Raw genomic sequence first — 22,558 nt, forward strand, 5'->3', positions numbered from 1 at the left:
CTGAGCAAATTTGAATGATAGGGAATTAATAATTATCCTACAGTTTGATAATACTTTATATTAGCACAAACATGATTGTCTCTAGGTAATCTTCAATTTACAACTGTTTGCTTAATGATTGTTCAAAGTTCCAGTAGTGCTAAATAGAGTGACTTATGACTGGTCCTCAAACTTATGACCATGATATTGTCACCACACTCAACCAGAGCTTCAGTTCTGTGTTAAACAGTAACAAGACTGCCTTAATACTTGAATTCTGCTGGTTGAACTTCCCATTAATCTCTTCAACTGATATAAGTCAACAAGGTGGGAGGGAAAAAATGAGGATGGGTGTGACAGAAACCAGTGGTAGAGGAGAAAATGAGTACAGTATTTCCACCTGTTCAATAGTGTGATCAGTATTGTAAGAGGTAAAGCAGCTGCAGAAGTAGCCAGTTAAGCAGTTGGCATTTATGAGGCTGGGAGAGGTTGATCATTAAACAATAGCCTTACTCTACAGATAGAAACTCCCTGGCAAAGTACAGTGGTACTTCTACTTAAGAACTTAATTCATTACGTGACCAGGTTCTTAAGTAGAAGCAATTTTTCCCATAGGAATCAATGAAAAAGCAACTAATGCGTGCAAACCCATTAGGAAAGAAATAAAAGCTCTGAATTTGGGTGGGAGTAGGAGGAGGAAGAAGAGGAGGAGGACAGTCGCTGCCGAAGGAAGAAGGTGAGGTGAGCGCCCCCTTTTGCCTTACTGCACCCAGACGCTCTGGGAGGCAACCTTGCGCCGGGTGTATGGGAGGCAGTGCGAGGGAGTCACCACAGCAAAGTGGTTTATTCCCTCTCCAAGTGCCCAGAGAAAGGGAAATGCTTTGTTCACTCTGGACTGCCAAAGCTTCCTTAAGCACCATCGAAAGGCTCCTCTGGCAGCCCAGAAAAGCCCAAAATGGCCAATATTAAAGGGGGAATGGCAAAAAACTGGTTGGGCCTTCGTGCCGCTCTCAGATTTCCTTGGAAATTTTTCTGGGGTCGGGTTCTTAAGTAGAAAATGGTTCTTAAGTGGAGGCAAAAAAATCTTGAGCACCCGGTTCTTATCTAGAAAAGTTCTTAAGTAGAGGTACCACTATATTTGGATGTAAGAGGCAAGCTTGCTGTGAATGATGCCTTTTAATGGAGAAAATGGGTTAAAACAGTCTTACATGACTTCATATATGGTATTTGTGATAGATACATCACATCATATACACTGCTCAAAGAAATAAAAAGGGAACACTTAAACAACACATAACTCCAAGTAAATCAAAATTCTGTGAAATCAAATTGTCCACTTAGGAAGCAACACTGATTGACAATCAATTTCACATGCTGTTGTGCACATTCAACTTTGTACAGAAAAAGTATTCAATGAGAATATTTCATTCATTCAGATCTAGGGTGTGTTATTTGAGTGTTCCCTTTATTTTTTTGAGCAGTATATATGTCTTCATAGGATTTTAGACTGATGTTTCAGTATCTTATTTCTTTTTTCCTATGCTCAGACTGAAAGAAGAAAAGACACAAAGTTAATATAATAGCATTGCTGAGGAATCTAGCCTCTCTCTGTTTTTAAAATTGCTATTCTTTACCACCTTCAATTGGTTTTTAATGGAGACAAGGAAAAAGAGAGAAATAGTCTCCAGGAAGCAGGGACCGAAATTATATGAAGACCGAAAAATGAAGTTCCTGATTAAATCTGATCTCGCATCTGTTTCATCACATTATGCTATTTATTTATTATGCTATTTATTGGGCATGCTTATGTTCTTCTTTCCTCTTATTTCTTGTCAACAAGCTATATCACTAAATGATGTTAGGTGCATGTACATAAAAGCAGGCATTTTTTCTGGTCACAGCTCTTCCAGATTCGTAGCACTTTGAGCACTTACATAAGGGAGCTTAATTTGTTAAGAACAGATGGTCATCACTAATTGATCTCATGGGTTTCATAGGACAAGAGGTGGAACAAGTGCACATAGGACAAGAGGTGGAACAAGTACTATTTCCAAAGCCAAGTTTGCTCTAAGCGTTTCCTAGAGACAACTTGAAAACAGCTAATGACATCTACTTGTTCTATCCTATATCTATGTTTTAATTTGCATCTTTGGCTCGGTGTCACACATGTTGCTACTGCTAGCCAAGTATGTTCGGTTGAGTGAATGGTTTATTGTGCTTCGAATTCGGGCTTTGAAAAAAAATATGTGTTTTGTTTTGTGTATAAAACAAAAACATTATTGTTCAAACAAACTAATCTGGATCGGTTACTGCTTAGCTGGGCCAGAACTCAGAACATTTTGGTTTCAGGTTTTAGATAAAGTGTCTTACAAGATTAATTAATTAATTAACTAATTAATTAGTTTGTTTGTTCAATGTATCTTTTTCTTTTATGTAAGCTGAGAGCATATGCACCAAGACAAATGTGTCCAATCACACTTGGCCAATAAAATTCTATTCTATTCTGTTCTGTTCTATTCTATTCTATTCTATTCCATTCTATTCATCCACTCACTCACTCGTTTGTTTATTGATTGATTAATTGATTGATTGATTGATTGGACTTCTTTGCCGCCCCTCTCCAAGGACTCAGGGCGGCTCACAACATATTAAAAATAGTACAACATTGTAATCCAATTAATTTAAAAACAATTAATCTGAAACCCCAATAATATTAAAATCAGTCACTACCATTTACACAGTGAACATCCATTACACTTGTTAGCCAGGGGCTTGAAGCTAATGGCCCCAAACCTGGCGGCATAAGTGAGTCTTTAGACTCTTGCAGAAGGCGAGGAGGATGGAGGCAGTATGGATCTATGGGGGGAGCTGATTCCAGAGGGCCGTTCCCCCCACAGAGAAGGCTCTTCCCCTAGGTCCAGCAAAGCGACATTGTCTAGTTGACGGGACCTGGAGAAGGTCGACTCTGTGGGACCTGACCGGTCGCCGGGATTCATGCAGAATGGATTCCCATTTTTGTCTTTTCTTCATCTTTCTTCCTATCAGTCTCTTCCTGTTAGTCAGCACAATCATCCTTCCCCAATCTTTCTATACCTTTCTTTCCTTTACCTCACTAGCCACTGCTGATAGCCTTGTCCTTTCCACATTGGTTTCCCATCCTAGAACGCTGCCCCTCCAATAACACACACGTTTTCCGTCTTTGCCTGGATGATGCATGTTGTTGGTCTAGGCATGGACCATCCTAAAAAGTTTTTCCCGTGCCCAGGAAGTTTTGTACCTTCCTACTTTGAGCCTAATAAACCACTTTTGCCAAGTTCTGAATGACTAGACTTAGTGATTCTGCTGAACTACTTGCATTGTTTATCCATATAATTACCATAGAGCAGTAGCCTTTACATCTTTGTAATAATTTATGGCTTTGCTTTGAACACATTATTATGTCAGGTACTCTGCATATTTAAAAAGAAAAAAGGATGTAACATGAAGCCAAGTTTGGGATTTACTGAGCTCTTCTCTATGTTTTCTGAGCATTTCAAATGTTTATTTTACTAAGTGACAGCAAGCATCTTTCTGTCTGGAGCCACTGACTAGAGCAGTGTTTCCCAACCATGGCAACTTGAAGATATTTGGACTTCAACTCCCAGAATTCCCCAGCCAGCGAATGCTGGCTGGGGAATTCTGGGAGTTGAAGTCCAAATATCTTCAAGTTGCCAAGGTTGGGAAACACTGGACTAGAGAACGGTTTTGAATATTTTATCAGCTTGTTTTTAACTGAAAGCCTTCCTGGCCCCGCGTTGTTTTGTATTTTTACAACACATGAGAAACTCAAGAACATAGCTGATGTTTAATGTGGTTTGCAGTACATATTGTTCTCGGTTAAATTGACCAACATGAATGAGATTTTTTTGAAAACGAATGTGTTCTGATTGTTGTTGTTTTTAAACTAGATGATGAGCTGCCTAAAGCCAAAGCCTGGATGGATGTGAAGGTCCAGCCCAAAGATGAACCAGTAATATTGAATGGCTCAGAAAGCACTGATGATAATGGCATTGTGAATTATGAATGGACACTTCTTCATGGTGATTCCTCAGTGGTAATGGAGGTAAGGCTTATTGACCGTCTACTAAGATTCCCTCCTATAGCACTTTTAAAATCTCCACTTGAGCCACTTTAGCTATATGGGATATAAGGGGGAAAAAGTAAACTTCACGTTGTTATTAAGACAACATAGAGATTGTAAGATACTTGGAGATTTTTTTTTTAATTCCTTGGAATTAGCATGACTATATACACTAATACTTCGTCTTATGAAATTAATTGGTTCCAGGACAAGGTTCGTAAGGTGAAAAGTTCATAAGATGAAACAATGTTTCCCATAGGAATCAATGGAAAAGTGAATAATGCATGCAAGCTCAAAACTCACCCCTTTTGGCCATTACTGCCGGCATTCGGATCCTCGTTTGGGGGCGGGCGGCGGCGGCGGCGGGGGGTGGTGGAGGTGGATTCCCGGTGCTGCTGCTGCTTCTGAAAAGGAAACTGCCGCCGCCACCACTATCCTCTTGTCCTGGCAAGAGAGATGGAATCTGTGGCAGCCCCACCCTTTGGGAGGGCAGAGGTGGAGCAGAGGGCGGTTGCAAAGGGGCCGGCTTGGTGAAAGCGCTCCCAGCGAAGGGGCTGCAGGAGAGGCGGGGTGGGCGTTCCGGAAGTGCTCGGAGAAAGAGCTCCCAGCGAAGCGGCTGCGAGAGTGCTTTCTCCAAGCTCTTTGGAAATGCCCGCCCCGCCTCTCCTGCAGCCCCTTTGCTGGGAGCGCTTTCGTTCAGGGCTGTCAGCAAAGGGGCTGCAGTAGAGGCGGGGTGGGCGTTCTGGAAGTGCTTGGAGGAAGCGGTCCGAGTGAAGCAGCTGCGAGAGCGCTTTCTCCGAGTGTGGAATCCCCGGGGGCTGTAATCAAGTGGGAAATCCCGGTGGTGACATCACAAGGCAGGGAAATCCCTGCGGCAGTCAGAGAGTGCACATGCAGTACGAGAGCTCATGCTCCCGGGCTTGGGTTCGTAAAAGGAAAATGGTTCTTAAGACAAGGAAACAAATCGTAAAACCCAGGTTCGTATCACGAAAAGTTCGTATGAAGGGGCGTCCGTAAGATGAGGTAAAACTGTAGTAGAGAATATGATAACACTTGAGATGAGGCCTTTTTTTCCTCTGATAATACATTTCATCCATCTAATAGGTAAAACTGTCCTCCAGATCCTTTTGGATCTTTCATCAAGCATCTGCTGAAATTCCCTGCTGGCTTTTCATATCACATGCAGTTTTGCAACTTAACAAAAATGATCTTTTTGTAGACTGGCTAGTTTAGTTGTTGTTGAAGTTCTTTGTAAACACAATCCATTTCATCATCATGACCACTATGAGCTTGAACAATGGGTTATTTCTGTCTTCAGTTCTGAAAAGATCAGCTTTAAAAAGTTGTAAACATGATTTAATGTAGCTATCTAATCCTAATACGGATTCTTATTTCTGGAAGTTTGTGGATAGAACAGTGTAATGTACTGTATGTAACATGGAAGAGTTCTCATATCACAAACACATCAAGACTAAGGCTTGAATGATTTCCATGCCCTGACAAGCACTCCCCATCACGGCAATGCTTTTTCCCTTTCTCAGGTAAGCAAATATGTTACATAACTGGGAGAGATACAAAATACAAAGATGGGATAAGGAATAAGATAGTCCTTCCTTCCTTCCTTCCTTCCTTCCTTCCTTCCTTCCTTCCTTCCTTCCTTCCTTCCTTCCTTCCTTCTTTCCCTCCCTCCCTCCCTTTTTTCTTCTTTCTTCTTTTTTGTCTGTCTGCCTCTTCCCTTCCTTTCCCTTCCTTTCCCTTCCTCCTCCTTCTTTCCTTTGTTCTTTTCTTTCACAAACATTTTTTGCCTACACAATTACAGTGTCAGGATAAGTGCTAATATAAACTGAGTAAATGAAAGGACATCACAACTATAAACACAAAAACATTAGAAAATCATTGTGAATGATTTTCAGAAGATTATCAACAAGTGCTACAAAATAACAATAATATTGCTTGAATTTATTCTTCTAACTTGAATATTGTAAATATGTGACTACGAAGACTGCTCTTCCATTGTTTTATAAGGTGCCTCATACTGTATGGTAGTAGAACTTATTTTATGAAGAAAGAAAAAAAAACTATCACAGCTATTTGATAAGCTATGAAATAGCCTGTCAGGGTATGAAATAGTGTCAAAAACTAAATCAGAGTACGAGGCAAAGTATTCCTCAAAGTTACAATTTATTAGCAGAGCCATGTTGGCACATCTGGGAGAAACTCGAATCTGAAGTCCTGTAGGTTTCTCCACCCAGTTGAAAGTTCAAGCCCTTGCTCTCACACACAAGTCCATCATGCCAACTTGGCAGAAACTCCTATCTCCTTCCATGCAGGTGTGGGAGTGCAAAGACAAAGGACGACCTTGACCATCTAGAAAGAATTTGTTATGGCTACATGCAAACAGCCCTCATGCAATTACTCCTCCCAAATTCCCACAACAAAGAATACATTTTAAAATAGCATAAAATGTGGAAGGCCAAAGACCCCAACTAAAATGGCTTCAGCCATTTCTTAAATGTTAGATAGAGGAGAAATATAATTTTATTTAACTTCTGTTGCATTGTAAATAGTTTGTTAAGTGAGAGTTTGTAATATTGCTTGGTATAGAGAGAAATAACATGAGAGTCGTTAACTATTGAACAACCTGAACAATTTTAAAGCATCTATATAATTCTGGGGATGTGCTACAAAGAATTCTGAATTTAGCAACTCCTTATATTTATACATGATGGGACTGTATAATACAATGAGCAACCCTCAGAGTTGCATAAATCATTGTTTCCCAACCTTGGCAACTTGAAGAGATCTGGACTTCAATTCCCAGAATTCCCCAGCCAGCATTCACTGGCTGGGGATTTCTGGGAGTTGAAGTCCCAATATCTTCAAGTTGCCAAGGTTGGGAAACACTGGCATAGATGAACTCTAAAATGAGGGAAACCAAAGAGATTTGGTTTTGCTTAGGTCATTTTAATTCCTTTCTTTTTCCTTGTGCTTCCAGAAACAGAACAATATTATGATGCTTTCAAATCTGAATGAAGGGATTTACATCTTCCGATTCACTGTGACAGACACTGCGGATCAGCAGCACTCCATCAACATTACTGTCACTGTACTTAATTCTGCCCAGACTATAGGTAGGTCATTTGTAGATGCACCTTTTAGCCTGGAATCAAGATGTGTCAATGCAGCTTTTACAGATTGCCAAGACCACACTCAAGAGTCTTATAGGGCACAAGACAGTGGGTACAGGGCAGTGATGGCGAACCTATGGCACAAGTGCCACAGGTGTCACGCGGAGCCATATTTGAAGGCATTGCCCTATGTCAGTTCCATCATTCATTCATTCATTCATTCATTCATTCATTCATTCATTCATTCATTCATTCATTCATTTATTAGATTTGTATGCCGCCCCTATACGGAGACTCGGAGCGGCTCACAACAAAAAACAGTACAAATCTGATACATTAAAACAATTTAAAACCCTTAATATAAAAAACAATCATACACCTCATACAGACCATACATAAAACGGAACGGTGGGTTTTGAGGAGTTTGGGAAAGGCAAGGAGCGTGGGGGCAGTCCTAATCTCCGGGGGGAGTTGATTCCAGAGGGTCGGGGCCGCCACAGAGAAGGCTCTTCCCCTGGGTCCCGCCAGACGACATTGTTTCGTCGATGGGACCCGGAGAAGGCAGACTCTGTGGGACCTAACCGGCTGCTGGGATTCGTGCAGCATGCATGCGCACGCTGGTCAGTTGACCTTCGGCCTTCTTTTCAGCCATTTTCAATCTCCTCAGGCTTCAGGAGGCTTTCCTGAACCCTGGGGATGGTAATAAACGGCCCAATGGGCAAACTGGAAATTTGTTTCCAAACTTCTGCTTGGCCCATTTGGCTGTTTTTCCCTCTCCCCACGATTCAAGAGGCTTTCCTGAACCCCGAGGAGAGTGAAAAACAGCTCAATGGGCCTACCAGAAGTCCAGAGGTTTCGGCGAGGCCTTTGCACATGAGTTGAGGGGGGGGGCAATTCAGGAGGGTTGTGCGCATGTGTGGGGGCAGCATGGGGGTTGTGTGCATGCATAGGGGAGGGCATTGCATTATGGCTATCCCGCGCACACACACTCTTTTGGCACCCGAGCCAAAAGAGGTTCACCATGACTGGTACAGGGTGTGAAGACAATAAAAGTGAACTTTTAGGTAGGATAGTAAACTTTTTCCTTTTTAAAGTTAATACTCTTCTTAGCTTTTAATTGTTTTGGTAGCACAAAACTGTTCACAGTTTTAACAATGCCATTGCTGATTTTTGGTGCCAATAACATTTTACTAAAAATTGGTGCCATAGATCAGTGTTTCCCAACCTTGGCAACTTGAAGATATTTGGACTTCAACTCCCAGAATTCCCCAGCCAGCATTTGCTGGCTGGGGAATTCTGGGAGTTGAAGTCCAAATATCTTCAAGTTGCCAAGGTTGGGAAACACTGCCATAGATTGCCACCATTTTAAGGTAGAAAACATGTAGACTGTATATGAATCCCTAAAATATGTTTAAGATCATTTATAAGACACTTAGAACATTCTGTGTCCCTAAAATATGGAATTTGCAAGGGTTGGTAGATGTGAACAATGTACAAGCAGCAAGCAGTCTTTGCAATAACCTATCAATGATTTCTAAAGACATGTGGGCTTGCAACCTATGAGCTTCTCTTTCAGGAAAATATTTAGTCATGCTGATGTACAGAATCATGTACATGATTCTGATGTATGTAATTCTTTCCTGTTTGGTTCTTCCCTTTCCTGACTCCAGGGTAGCTATATATTGAATAGGGTTAAGACAGGCAGATAAGTAGATAAATAGCCAGATCCTCAGCTTTGGAAATGGCGTAGATTAGAGTGGTATCTTAGGTCAGGAAATCAAAATGCAATTACTTCTTAGAATTATTAAAATTCCTCCCACCATTGTTTTAAAAACACAAAAAGCTCTTCCTTGTTTTTCCCATGAAACCCATTACTTCTTTCTTTATTTTACATTTGTAAGAAAAATATGAAGATAAGTATTCATTTATGTATGTGTATCTGAATACTGTATTACAAAATATGTATAAAAAGAAAAATGGAGTATGAATATTTTACCCAATAATACTTGTATTCTGCGTTATGGTTTAAAGCCAATACTAGCCCTTCCCCACCAACTGGCAAGAAAGACTCAAAGCTTTTATTTGGGGATAGCTAGACATATGGATATATTATTGGCTTTTTAATATTCGGTTGTAAGATAACCTCAAGAGATCCCTAGGCACACTGGCATCTCATATTTGCTATTAAATATATAGTGATTCTGCTGGAAGAATATTCCTTTACAGCTACCTGCTGCCCTCTTTCTTCCAACTGGCAACTCTGTAAGATCTGGGGAAATAGACTGGATATAATTTATGCCTTTTCTTATCCTTACTGTGAGAATTAAATTTCCTTGTTCTTCCTAGATCATTGTTTGGCTCCTAAAAAAGTAGGGCAGTGTCGAGGCGCCTTCCAACGCTGGTACTACAATCCGGAAATGGAACAGTGTCAACATTTTCTTTTTGGTGGCTGCACTGCCAACAAGAACAATTATGTAAAAAAAGAGGAATGTGATCTTGCCTGCAAGAATGTTCAAGGTTCGTATATTAGAAGATATCGTTTCTCTGTTTTAGAGATTTAAGTGAGGAAACCTAACCAATTCAGAATTATTTTGACACTAATCAATCATAGAAACATAGAAGATTGACGGCAGAAAAAGACCTCATAGTCCATCTAGTCTGCCCTTATACTATTTCCTGTGTTTTATGTTATGATGGATACATGTTTATCCTAGGCATGTTTAAATTCAGCTATTTTGGATTTACCAACCACATCTGCTAGAAGTTTGTTCCAAGGATCTACTACTCTTTCAGTAAAATAATATTTTCTCACATTGCTTCTGATCTTTTCCCCCAACTAACCTTAAAATGGGGCCCCTTTGTTCTTGTGTTTACTTTTTAATTAAAAACACTATTCTCCTGAACCTTATTTAACCCTTTAACATATGTAAATGTTTCGATCCTGTCCCCCCTTTCCCAATCTTATAACGTGTGGAAGTGGCACGAATCCCAGCGACCGGTTAGGTCTCACAGAGTTGGCCTTCTCCGGGTCCTGTCGACTAAACAATGTCATCTGGCGGGACCCAGGAGAAGAGCCTTCTCTGTGGCGGCCCCGACCCCCTGGAACCAGCTCCCCCCAGATATCAGAGTTGCCCCCACCCTCCTTGCCTTTCGCAAGCTCCTTAAAACCCACCTCTGTCATCAGGCATGGGGGAATTGAATTTTCCCCCCCTTCCCTCTAGGCTTATAGAATTTATACAAGGTATGCTTGTTTGTATGATTGGTCTCTTAAATTGGAGTTTTTTAGATTACCGTACTTTTTAATATTAGATTTGTTACATTGTTTTCTTTGTTGTTGTTAGCCGCCCCGAGTCTTCGGAGAGGGGCGGCATACAAACAAACAAACAAACAAACAAACAAATAAATAAACTGTCAATCAAGTAAAGTTGATTTGGCTGGTTTCATTCTAATGTTTTCATCATGATTTATTGAGTAAAGCATAGTGCCCCAATTATACATAACAAAAAAGCCCATGCTTTTCAATCACACATAACAAAAAAAACATGTTTTCCAATACATAGTTATTAGGTTCAGTTTGTGAACTCAATTTGTACATGCCTGAGTTAAAGAAACAGATAAAGAGAGGCTTTGTATTGAACCTTTTTCAAACTGGAACTTTTGCTGGGCTGAAACCCACATAAATTCCTAATTAGCAAGGCTGGGGCACAACTATTAACTACCACTCAACACTTGGGGGACATTATCAGGTATTAGAAGTCTGAGCCAAGCTATAAAATCAGGGATACTTGTCTTTATACCAGTACAGGGAAGCATCCAATTGGCATTTGGTTGAATGAAAAATATGGCCTCCACTGCATTTCTATGTGATGGAAAAATAATTGGAAGTGGCTTTTATGCATTAAATGTATGCTTCTGGTATGCTTCTATGCATAACCAGAAGAGTACAATGGAATGGAATTGAATTCTGTATTGACCAAGTGTCATTGGACATAAAAGGATTTTGTCTTTAATGTATATATTCTCAGTGTTCATAAGGAGAATAAAACACATTCATCAAGAATAAAAAGATGTAACACTTAGTGATAATCAAGGTTTCTAATAAGCTATCAATTCATACTAGGAAACAAATAAAAACAATATAAAAGATACAAGCAACATGGTTATAATCATAAGTGGGAAGAGATAGGTACTAGGAAGGAGGAGAATAATAATAATAATAATAGTAATATAGTCGTAGTAAATTATTTGACAGTGTTGTGGGAATTAGTTGTTAAGCAGAGTGATGGTGTTCAGGAAAAAACTGTCCTTGTGTCTTGTTGTTCTGGTGTGCAGTGCACCATAGCGCTGTTTTAAGGGTAGAAGTTGAAACAATTTATGTCCTGGAGTCTTTTGATATTTTCACAGCCCTCTTTTTGACTCGTGCAGTATACAGATCCTCAATGGAAGGCAGCTTGGTAGCAATTGTCTACGGAGAGGGGCGGCATACAAATCCAATAAATAAATAAAATAAATAAATAAATTGTTTTTTCTGCAGTTCTGATTATCTGTTGAAGTATATGTTTATCTTGTTTGGTTTTCAGAGCCAAAGAAGGAGGTGCAGATGACAGACTCAGTAATTGCTCTACATAGAACTGAAGTAGCAGCTCTTTGGGCAGATTGAGCTTTCTGAGTTGGCGCAGAAAGAATATTCTTGGTTGTGCTTTTTTGATGACATTTTTGATGTTAGGTGTCCATTTTAAGTCTTGTAATATGATAGAACTTAGGAAATTGAAGGTCTCTACTCTTGATACTGTGTTGTCTACTATTGTAAGAGGTGGTAGTATAGGAGGTTTTCTTCTAAAATCCACCACCATTTCTACAGTTTTGAGTGTATTTAGTTTAAGATTGTTCTGGTTGCACACAAGGATAGTTGTTCAACTTCCTGTCTGCATGCAGATTCATTGATGTTTTGAATGAGACCAATCACTGTTGTGTCATATGCAAACTTCAGTATTTTAACAGAGGGATCTTTTGAGATGCAATCATTGGTATAAGGAGAGAAGAGAGCACACGGCCTCTGTGCTAATTGTGCAGGTATCGTTATGATTTTGCCTAGCTTTACCTGCTGCTTCCTGTATGTTAGGAAGCTTATGATCCATTTCAAGTATGTTTAGGTACCGCTAGCTGGTTTAGTTTATTTAGAAGAATGTCCAGAATGATGATATTGAATGCTGAGCTGAAGTCTACAAAGGGGACCTTTGCATAGGTTTTTAGAGATTCAAGATGTTGTAGGATATAAAGTCATATTAACAGCATCATCTTGTCAATCAATTTGCTCAATGTGCAAATTTCAAGGGGTCTAATAGCAGATCCATGATGGTTCCCAGGTGGGCAAGCACTAGTCTTTCAAAGGTCTTCATAACTACAGATGGTAGAGCCCTTGATGAAGGGCTTATTCAGCACTGGGATGATAGTAGAGCATTTGAAGCAAGAAGGAACATAGCACATTTCCAGTTGATCAGCACAAATTTTTAAGCAAGAAGGAATCATCTTGTCTGGACCTGGAGCTTTTCCAGGCTTTTGTCTGTGAAATAGGCTTTGCACCTTATTCTCTGTAATCACCAGAGGTGGTGGGCCCAATGGGATAGGGTAGGTTGTTAGGAGGCTTGGCTGTTGTTGGTGAGTCTGAGATGGGGATTGTGGAGTTGGGAGGCAGTAGTTTTTGCTATCTGCAGTAAAACACATTCAGGCCATCTGCCAGTTGTTGATTTCCTTTCGCTTGGGAAGAAGGTTTGCTATAAGTATATCAAGGATGTGGTTTGTAGTTCCTGGGCTGGCAGTTCTCTAATCCCTCATTTAAAAAAAAAAAAAAATCTTAATTGGTAAAGTGGTTGGATTGAATATTTCAATGAGAGCTCGTTGAAAAATTGAAAAGACAAGGTTCTCACCCTAAGTTTCTTCTTTTCAGGTTCTGTTGAAAAACCTCAAGAACCAAGTAAGTTCTGTACTTTTCCATGATAGCACTCAAACTTTCTTTGAACTTCCTTACTGACATAAGGTTTAGTGGTACATCTTTGGTTGATATCTTATTCTGTGCTTTTGAAGCACTGCAGTGAAGCACTTGCAAATATTTTTCTACAAGTATTCCTCAATTTACAACCACAATGGAGCCCACAATTTCTGTTGCTAAGTGAGACCATTGTTAAGCGAGGTTTGCTTCATCTTATGATCTTTCTCACCACAGTTTGTTAAGTGAATTTGGCTCTCCCTTAACTTTAGTTGTTACAAGTCACAAAAGATTCAATGTTTGTTTGTTTGTTAATTAATTATAATTAATTATATTTGTATGCCGCCCTTCTACAAGGACTTGGGGTGGCTAACAGTACAACGGCAAATCTAATTAAATTTAAAATTACAATCTAAAAATCCAATATTTGAAAACAATCATACCACTTCAATCATACAACATATATCTCATTTCGTTGGCCAGGGGGCTGGCCCCAAGCCTGGCGACAGACTCTTACGGAAGGCAACGAGGGTGGGGGCAGTGCGAATCTTCAGAGGGCTGGGGCCCCCACAGAGAAGGCTCTTCCCCTAGGCCCCACCAAGCGACATTATCTGGCTGATGGGACCTAGAAAATGCCAACTCTGTGAGACCTAATCGGTCGCTGGGATTCATGTGGCAGAAGGCGGTTCCACGGGTATTCTGGCCCGATGCCATGTAGGGCTTTACCAACACTTTGAATTGGGTCTGAAAACCAATGCAGTCCAATGCAATATGAACCTGGAGCACTCCATCCATCATAAAATATGAGTCTGTTGCCAAACAAAAGTTATAAGTGTAGAAAACAGTCATGGGTCACTTTTTTCAGTGCTGTTGTAACAGTCACTAAACAAACGGTTGTAAATTGAGGACTACCTGTATTCTACTTCTGCTGTGCCCAAGGAAGAAAGACATCTTTTTACCCCAATATCATAAAGATAAATCATCTTTGCTGAGCACCTTTGAGAACTAACCTATATTTCTCATACAGCATGCAATGGAAACTGCCCAGCCTCCTCTTTCAAATGTGAAGATGGCTGCTGCATTGATAAAGATCGGATTTGTGATAACACTCCAGATTGCCGAGATGAGTCAGATGAGAAATCTTGTGATTCATGTAAGTTGGTGACACCTGAACTGTCTTGGAATAATAAAAATAGAGATGGAATTGAAGGCCACTGAGTCCAACTCTGCTCACTACAAAGAAACTAAATCTAAGCATACCTCAAATATATGATTTAAAAGCCGGGGTAGCACAGTGCAACACTGCAGGCTATTTCATCTAACTGCTAGCTGCAGTTCAGCAGTTCAAATCTCACCACTGACTCAAGGTTGACTCAGCCTTCCATCCTTCTGAGGTGGGTAAAATGAGGACCCAGATTGTTGGGAGCAATATGCTGATTCTGTAAACTGCTTAGAGAGGGCTGTAAAAGTACTTATACTCTGTAAATACTCTCATCATCTCATCATTCCTATCATCCTTTTCCTCCCACCTAAGACTGTAACTTGTTCCCTGTATCCTAAGATTTTTATTAATATTAATTGTTTCTTCATTGCTTATTTGACCCCTATGACAATCATTAAGTGTTGTACCACATGATTCTTGACAAATGTATCTTTTTCTTTTATGTACGCTGAGAGCATATGCACCAAAGACAAATTCCTTGTGTGTCCAATCACACTTGGCCAATAAATTTCTATTCTATTCCATTCCATTCCATTCCATTCCATTCTATTCTATTCTAGTACATAAGTCTAAATGCCATTGCTATGATTTACATTTTTCTGTTGAATTTTTGATGGGCATCTAAAGACTATTGAGAAAATGTAGTTTGGCTGTTGGATGGGCATTTAGTTTGATCTGGCCTCTTAATTGTCCTGAGAGAAGATAATACTGGTGTATGTAGTGTACCTCATCTGTGTGTGTATGTGTGTGTATGTATGTGTATAGATCAGGAGTCCCTACACTTGGCAACTTTTAAGACTTGTGGACTTCAACTCCTAGAATTTGGGAGTTGAAGTCCACAAGTCTTAAAGTTTCCAAGTTTGAAATTCTCTGGTATAGCTATAAATATTTTTGAAATGTTTTAAGTGGAAGAGAAACTGTTCTGACCTTGGCTTGGGTTTGAGATTGAAATAGAATTGTTTTTAGTTTAGAGCAATTCTGCTAAGGTTGCAGAGCTTCCCAAGAGGTCAGAATAGCTTCTTTTGAATTTAAAATAGCTGTTTTTAATGTGCATTTAATTGCATGCCACTGTTATGCATAGCTTTCTGTTCTAAGAAATTAATGTTCTTCAAAATAAAATAAAACATTTGCATTATTTATTTTATACTTTATAAGAATTATTATCATTTTCAAATAAAATGCATGCCTGTAAATCATTCTGCTGTCTGCTCTTTGTCTCTTTCAGTGACTGAAGGATTTGATAAGTTACAGAATATCAATTATATGGCCAAACGTAAGTATGTTATAAAATACATGAAGGATTACACTTGAAAGAAATGTTAACACATTGAAAAAATCTTAAGTTTGCATCTCTCCAAATATAATTGAAGAAGATGATTGTATTCATGTAGAATTTGAACTGAATTCTGCTAAGGAATTAACTACTCTGGACATATTTGAATACAATCTTGAATAACTTTTATTTTTATTATTGGGAAATTTGTGACATGAACAGATTTGCTCAATTGGCTAATGTCCAACAGTCAAGTGTTTTAAAGCGTCATGTTTCTATAAAAATAGATCTGCTTTAAGTAGCACAATTTGATAGTTAAAATAGCTAAAGACACAAAAATATAGTATAATTATGGACAAGTAGTCCATAATTGATGTCTATACATCAATCTGTATAGTCTGGAGAACAGAAGGAAAAGGGGGGACATGATCGAAACATTTAAATATGTTAAAGGGTTAAATAAGGTTCAGGAGGGAAGTGTTTTTAATAGGAAAGTGAACACAAGAACAAGGGGACACAATCTGAAGTTAGTTGGGGGAAAGATCAAAAGCAACGTGAGAAAATATTATTTTACTGAAAGAGTAGTAGATCCTTGGAACAAACTTCCAGCAGACGTGGTTGGTAAATCCACAGAAACTGAATTTAAACATGCCTGGGATAAACATATATCCATTGTAAGATAAAATACAGGAAATAGTATAAGGGCAGACTAGATGGACCATGAGGTCTTTTTCTGCCGTCAGTCTTCTATGTTTCTAAGTAGTAAATTTGCTTGTGGCAGTCTTGTGTAATGAGAGTGAAGTTTAGTACCAGTTTACCTGGTAACTAAACGTTTGGAAACCAACCCACAAGGTCGGAGAATGAACCTTCACCCCCATCCTACACCCGAGCTACAGATATTCCCACTAGTCTTATGTAAGCTTGCCACATACCTCCCAGAGACCTATAAGAGCACACAGAGTTGGCCTCCTCCATGTCCCGTCAACTAAGCAATGCAGGTTGGCATGGCCATGGGGGAGGGCCTTCTCTGTTGCTGCCCCAGCTCTATGAAATCAACTCCCCCCTGAGGTCCGTACTGCTCCCACCCTAATGGCTTTCTGTAAGGCCATGAAGACCTGGCTTTGCCGGCAGGCCCTGGGGCCATGAATTAACAACTATCATGGTCAAATTGTATGACTGGGACAACCAGAACCCCAAGAACTGGTCCCAGCTACCGTTTGTTCAGCACCATTGCAACTTTGAAAGATCACTGAACAAACTGATTATATGTCAAGGATTACCTGTAACACATTTTAAGTTTTAACACATTGACTTGCTACACAGGTCAAGTCTTTGGAGTGCTAATGGTAATGACCTATAAAGCCCTACATGGCATCGGACCAGAATACCTATGGGACCGCCTTCTGCCGCACAGCGGCCGATTAGGTCCCACAGAGTTGGCCTTTTCCAAGTCCCGTCAACTAAACAATGCCATCTGGCGGGACCCAGGGGAAGAGCCTTCTCTGTGGTGGCCCCGGCCCTCTGGAATCAGCTCCCCCCAGAGATTCGAATTGCCCCCACCCTCCCCGTCTTCCACAATATGTTAAAGACCCCCTTATGTTGCCAGGCATGGGCGGACTAATCCCCCCCCCTTGCTGATTATAGCACTTGAGAATGGTATGATTGTGTAGTATTGTTTGTTTTTTGATATTAAGGGGTTTTAAGTTTAGTTTTTATTAATATTAGATTTGTACCACTGTTTATTGTATTTTATTATTGTTGTGAGCCGCCGCGAGTCCTCGGAGAGGGGCGGCATACAAATCTAATAAATTATTATTATTATTACAGTATTATTAATGGCTTTATCCAATGCTTGATCATGATAGGTCAATAGAATTGGGAATACAGTTACAATATTTCTTGTTCCTCCCTGGTAGAATATTGCGTGGTTATGCCCGATACTGGACCCTGTGAAGAAAGTATACCTCGCTGGTACTACAACCCTTTGACTGAGAAGTGTGGTCGCTTCACCTATGGAGGCTGTGAAGGCAACAAAAATAATTTCGAGGACGAAGAAACATGTATGAAATTATGTAGCCATGTCACAAGTAAGAAGAAAATCTTAAAAGAGGGTTTTTTATCATTGTAGTGAGACTTTTTCAGCGCTCAGTAGTATTGTTGCTAGAGGCTGGTGTTTTGCTTTGCATGATGCTAGTTTTTATTTAATTTAATTTTAAAAATTATTTTAAAAGTCAAGCGGGCCATGAAGCCTGGTAGACATTGGGGGAAATGATGTCTCTATTTTGACTTTCCATAAAGCCCTCAACATCTGGGAATCCTGGGGCTTGCTGGGGACCAGAGAACTCTTGTGATGACTCAACTACTAATCCGCCCAAGATTACTATTTCTATTTTTATGCTATTTATTACTGTGGCCATTTAGATTTTATCATTGTTATATTGCCTGTTTTATTTATTGTTGTCTGCTGTCCAGAATACTCTTTCGGGGAGATAGGTGGCTATATGAATTTGATTATTAAGAGAGCCAGTTTGGTCTCGTGGCAAAGGTACCAGCCAGAAAGCTGGAGACCATGAGCTCAAGTCCCGCCTTAACCATGAAAGCCAGCTGGGTGACCTTGGACCAGTCACACACACACTCAACCCAACCTCACAGGGTGGGCATGATGGGGAAAATAGGAGGAGGAAGGCATATTGGATGTGTTCACTGCCATACGTTACCTGTAAGCAGTGAAGGGCGACCCAAATGTTTACTACCACACTGTGGGCTTGGCTTATGCAGGACGCCCTGCATTTTCTTTCAACCTCTTTCAGTGCAAATTGGGTGCTCTGGGGTGGAGCTCCATTTTCGCTACCCCGCTACCTACCCCCGTCCGGGCAGTAGCCTGCCCCTGCCTGTAAGAATAATAAAGGTGGGATACAAATAAATACTAATTAACTAATTAATAACCTTCTCTGGACACAATGGCATCCTTCGGTCTCACCCTGAACTCCCGGGGGTGGTTACGTAATAGTAACTTAACTATTAAGCAACTATTAGTAGCATAACATTGTAAGTACATTGTTGTCTTCATTATTCTGGACCTTATTACATAATCCTGTGTTTTCTTTTAATATAGAGAAAGATATGACTGATGAGAGATGGAAATCATACGAATATCAACAAGCCAGTTTAAGTACGTAACATCATTCCGAATAATTCTTGAGTCCCTGTTTTCTGCTTGTTACATTTTTTTATTTTTAACAGCAATTTGCCTGGCATTTTTGGGTGGTGGAAAGAAGTATGATGTGCTTCTAATCTAAATAAAATGATTTATTTTACGGATAACAAAGGATATACCACTTAGGAACAAAAACCATAGAAAATGGGAAAATAAGATGTTACATAATTTTCACCTTTGCTCACAAAAAAAATACTGGCTCAAGAATTCTTTCTAATCTTCCCTGCACAAGAACTTGTTTTTGTTTTTGTGGGGTATGGTATAATTTAGAAATCAAAGCGCAGCAATTTTTATAACCTGAATTAAGACCAGCATTTCAAAAAACAATTTCCCTTTCCACCCCCAGTTTGTTTGTATATATACCACGTCAGCAGGCGTGCACATCTAAGAATGTTACAGTGTAATTATAGTTTTCTTAAGGTGACCTAGAACTAGATTTAGGTGGATCCTATGCTGTCATTTTTTTTAAAGGAACAGTCCTACAAACATAGTGTTTAATTTGTTTCTGAATTTAATTTGAGCAGCCCGCGTATCTTAAAATTTTGCATAACAAAGCATTCTCACAATTTCCGTATAATCATGATTTTCTCTGTCCACCTCCCATTCCTGCTCCATCTCTCATAGGTACTTTTGAAGTGGCCGTTGCTGTGCTCCTCGGCGTCTGCATCATGATAGTGTTGGTAATCCTTGGCTACTTCTTCCTAAAGAATAAAAAAGCGTACCGAAGACGTCGTCAGCCCACTACTGCGGCTAATTCCACTCTTTCTTCTGTCTTATCAACTTCTGAAGACACAGAACACCTGGTGTACAACAGCACCACAAAGCCTATCTGATTCTGTATAGTTATCCTCCATTTCTGGGAAGGACAGTCTTACCAACTTCTTGTAATGCTTATTTGGGGGTTGGAGGGGGGGGAGAGAGAGCGGTGAGGGGATCTACTGAAGGATTTTTCCTTCCTTTTTTCCATGTTTCCTTAGACTATCCATTAGCTGCTTGCAAGCTGTATCTGTCCTGATCCTGTGATAGTTTCTAAGGTCACCAGAAGATTAGCCTGCTCTGACAGTACATGGATAACATTTTGAGTTCATGTTTCCCCAAGTTCTATAATGAAGGTTATTTTAAGTTTAAGGACTTGCTATATCTATTGAAGGAACCATAGTTTAATGGCACTCTTCTTCCCACAAAACTCACTGAAGTGTGTGTGTGTGTGTGTGTGTGTGTGTGTGTGTGTGTGTGAGAGAGAGAGAGAGAGAACCTATGCTATCTTAAAGCCACCCTCTATGGGTTTTAACTGGTACAAAAAAGTGATGCGGTTTTGAAACTTACATTTTGATAGAATACTTTGATGTAAAAGTGGTGTCCTTTTCACAGATCTATTAATGTCTGTGCTGAGGCCTGAGCTCATCGCATCTATGCCAAATATCTAGATTATTGCTGAATGGAAAACAGACAACATTGTGATTTGATCTGAATGCATATAAGAGGAAACAGAAATGATCTAATTTCTCTTTCCTTTTATACGCATTCAGATCAAATGGCCCTCATGGCTGAAAACCTGGCTGTGCCTTCTGGATTTTCCCTCTGTTCCTACTTTCTAGTTCTTATTTTTAGTTTAATGTTTCTGTTTTTAATCCACATCTATTTATTTTTAGAATTAAATTGTGACAGAAAAGAGGACATTCCTCATTTTCTAATTTGTCTCCAACTCTACAAACTCATTAAGGGGTTAAATAATGTACTTACATAGGGACAGTTTCAAAATTAGCTTTTCTTCAGAGCTGATTTTCACAAGAACCTTGGACAAAAGGAAAGTCCTTGAAAGTTGACAGACTGCTTCTTCCATGGCCGTGCTTAAATATAGAGAAAGTAGCAGATGTGGCCCAGAATTTATAGAGATAGAATACAGGTTTGTCCCAATTTTCCACAAATACCAGTATGTTATATGAAATGTATAGATTGATACCTGTGATGTTTTCATTTACCTTCCTGTTTGTTTGAGGTAAGATATTTTAATCTCTTTCCTCCACCCACTTTGACCTACACCCCAGTTTGTAAATTGGTGTTTTACATTTTATGGCATCTGATAATTTACAGTTACTCCTGAGTACTGGTTTACTTTCTGGATAGAGATGCTTGGAATAAACTATCCATCTTTTTTCAAAAACATCCTCAAAAAAGAAATAGTTGACCAGGCTACACTTCTTGATTTCTGGCCATTTGAAGATGCTTAGAAGACTTATCTGAACTTGCTTATGCATGGAAGGAAAGCTGTTTCAATGAAGGGCTTATGCTTTGGGGTCACTATGTGGATCACTCCCAGCATCTGGCAAGTTTACATGTGACTTCTGAAGGCACTGAATCCTCCCAGGAACTAAAGGGGAGAAAGTATTTCACAGTGGTGAAATATAGGACAGATTGAGCTGTAGTTGGCTTGTATTATAGCGCAAGGGTCTCCAATCTTAGCAACTTTAAGACTTGTGCATTTCAATTCTCAGCGTTTCAATTCTGGGAATTGAAGTCCACAAGTCTTAAAGTTGCCAAAGTTGGAGACCCCTGTTATAGTGGATTACCCAGCTCTTGCCTGACCACCTTGCGATTCCAATAGCAAACCTGAATATTATAAATCCAAATCTTGCTTTTGAATTTTAATCTCCTTCCTCCCTGTCTAATATAGCACAGGAGGTTAGCGTGTGAAGCCAGTGAGAATACTTCTATCCACTCTGTGTGAAGTTGTACATAACTTTGGACATACTCTATGATACAAATGAGAGATGATTATTTTGTTTATTCTTTTTTTTTTTTTGTAGACGTTATGAGATTTTGTTTTATTGATGTGCTGTATATAAAGATTCTTTGCTTGGATGTAAAACCTCTGCTGGCTAAGCTGAAGAGTCCTCAGCAAAATGAACAGGAGAAATGATTATTAGGGAATTATCTGAAGGGAAGACAGCTGTTTGTTGCTCCAAGGGCCAAACCACCTGAAACAATGGAACTGGCTGAGCATCTATGAGAAATTGCAAAATGGGGTGGGGAAGGAAATGACAGCGCTGGTCATTGTGCCTTATAGGGAGAAAACAAGAGATTACTCATTGTGCTTTGCAGTTTGCATGATTATCCCATGTTTCAACAGCTGTCAACTCTTACCTTTTTCTGTACCTCTTTACTGCTTTCTGAGCCCTCAAATTCTGAATTTCTCCTCTGACAGTGAAATTTTTAATAAAATATTTTCTTTATAACTTGCTTGCCTGATCAGGTTTTTATTCCTCAAGTCCCATGGTTATATCTTGCCTGCTTGAGAAAGGCTTAGGGTCTTGCTGGTATCTTTGTGCTCAGAGAAAGGAGGAAGCTCCAGATTTATCATCATTCAAGAAACAGGCCTTTAGTAGGGTACAAATGGCACGTCAACATCAATAAGTTGACATTAGGCTTGAGAGAGACTGTGGGTTGGAGAGCATTTCCTGTATGTTAGGACAAAATACTAAACAAGGGAAGGGCACACATGAATTCAGCTGGTTGGACTAGTTTGGAATTGGGTGCATAAGAAGCAGAAAGCATTCACTAGTAATGAAATGGCTGTCCATAGATAATTAGAATAGAATAGAATAGAATTCTCTATTGGCCAAGTGTGATTGA

The 22,558-nt window shown here is 39.7% G+C and overlaps 1 protein-coding gene across 1 annotated transcript in view; it reads left to right on the top strand.

Moving 5' to 3' along the window:
* Positions 1-22,161, top strand: part of SPINT1 (serine peptidase inhibitor, Kunitz type 1) — a 37,953-nt gene extending 15,792 nt beyond the window's left edge. The window contains exons 2-10 of the mRNA XM_070757046.1: positions 3,927-4,081; positions 7,095-7,230; positions 9,574-9,744; positions 13,175-13,201; positions 14,241-14,366; positions 15,661-15,708; positions 17,625-17,795; positions 18,824-18,880; positions 19,550-22,161. Coding sequence (XP_070613147.1) covers positions 3,927-4,081; positions 7,095-7,230; positions 9,574-9,744; positions 13,175-13,201; positions 14,241-14,366; positions 15,661-15,708; positions 17,625-17,795; positions 18,824-18,880; positions 19,550-19,758 — 1,100 coding nt within the window. The 3' untranslated portion in view covers positions 19,759-22,161. The remainder of the gene's footprint in view (positions 1-3,926; positions 4,082-7,094; positions 7,231-9,573; positions 9,745-13,174; positions 13,202-14,240; positions 14,367-15,660; positions 15,709-17,624; positions 17,796-18,823; positions 18,881-19,549) is intronic.
* The last annotated feature ends 397 nt before the right edge of the window (positions 22,162-22,558 follow it).

This window comes from Erythrolamprus reginae, chromosome 1 (genome assembly GCF_031021105.1).
Source record: "Erythrolamprus reginae isolate rEryReg1 chromosome 1, rEryReg1.hap1, whole genome shotgun sequence".
NCBI classification, from domain to species: Eukaryota; Metazoa; Chordata; class Lepidosauria; order Squamata; family Dipsadidae; genus Erythrolamprus; species Erythrolamprus reginae.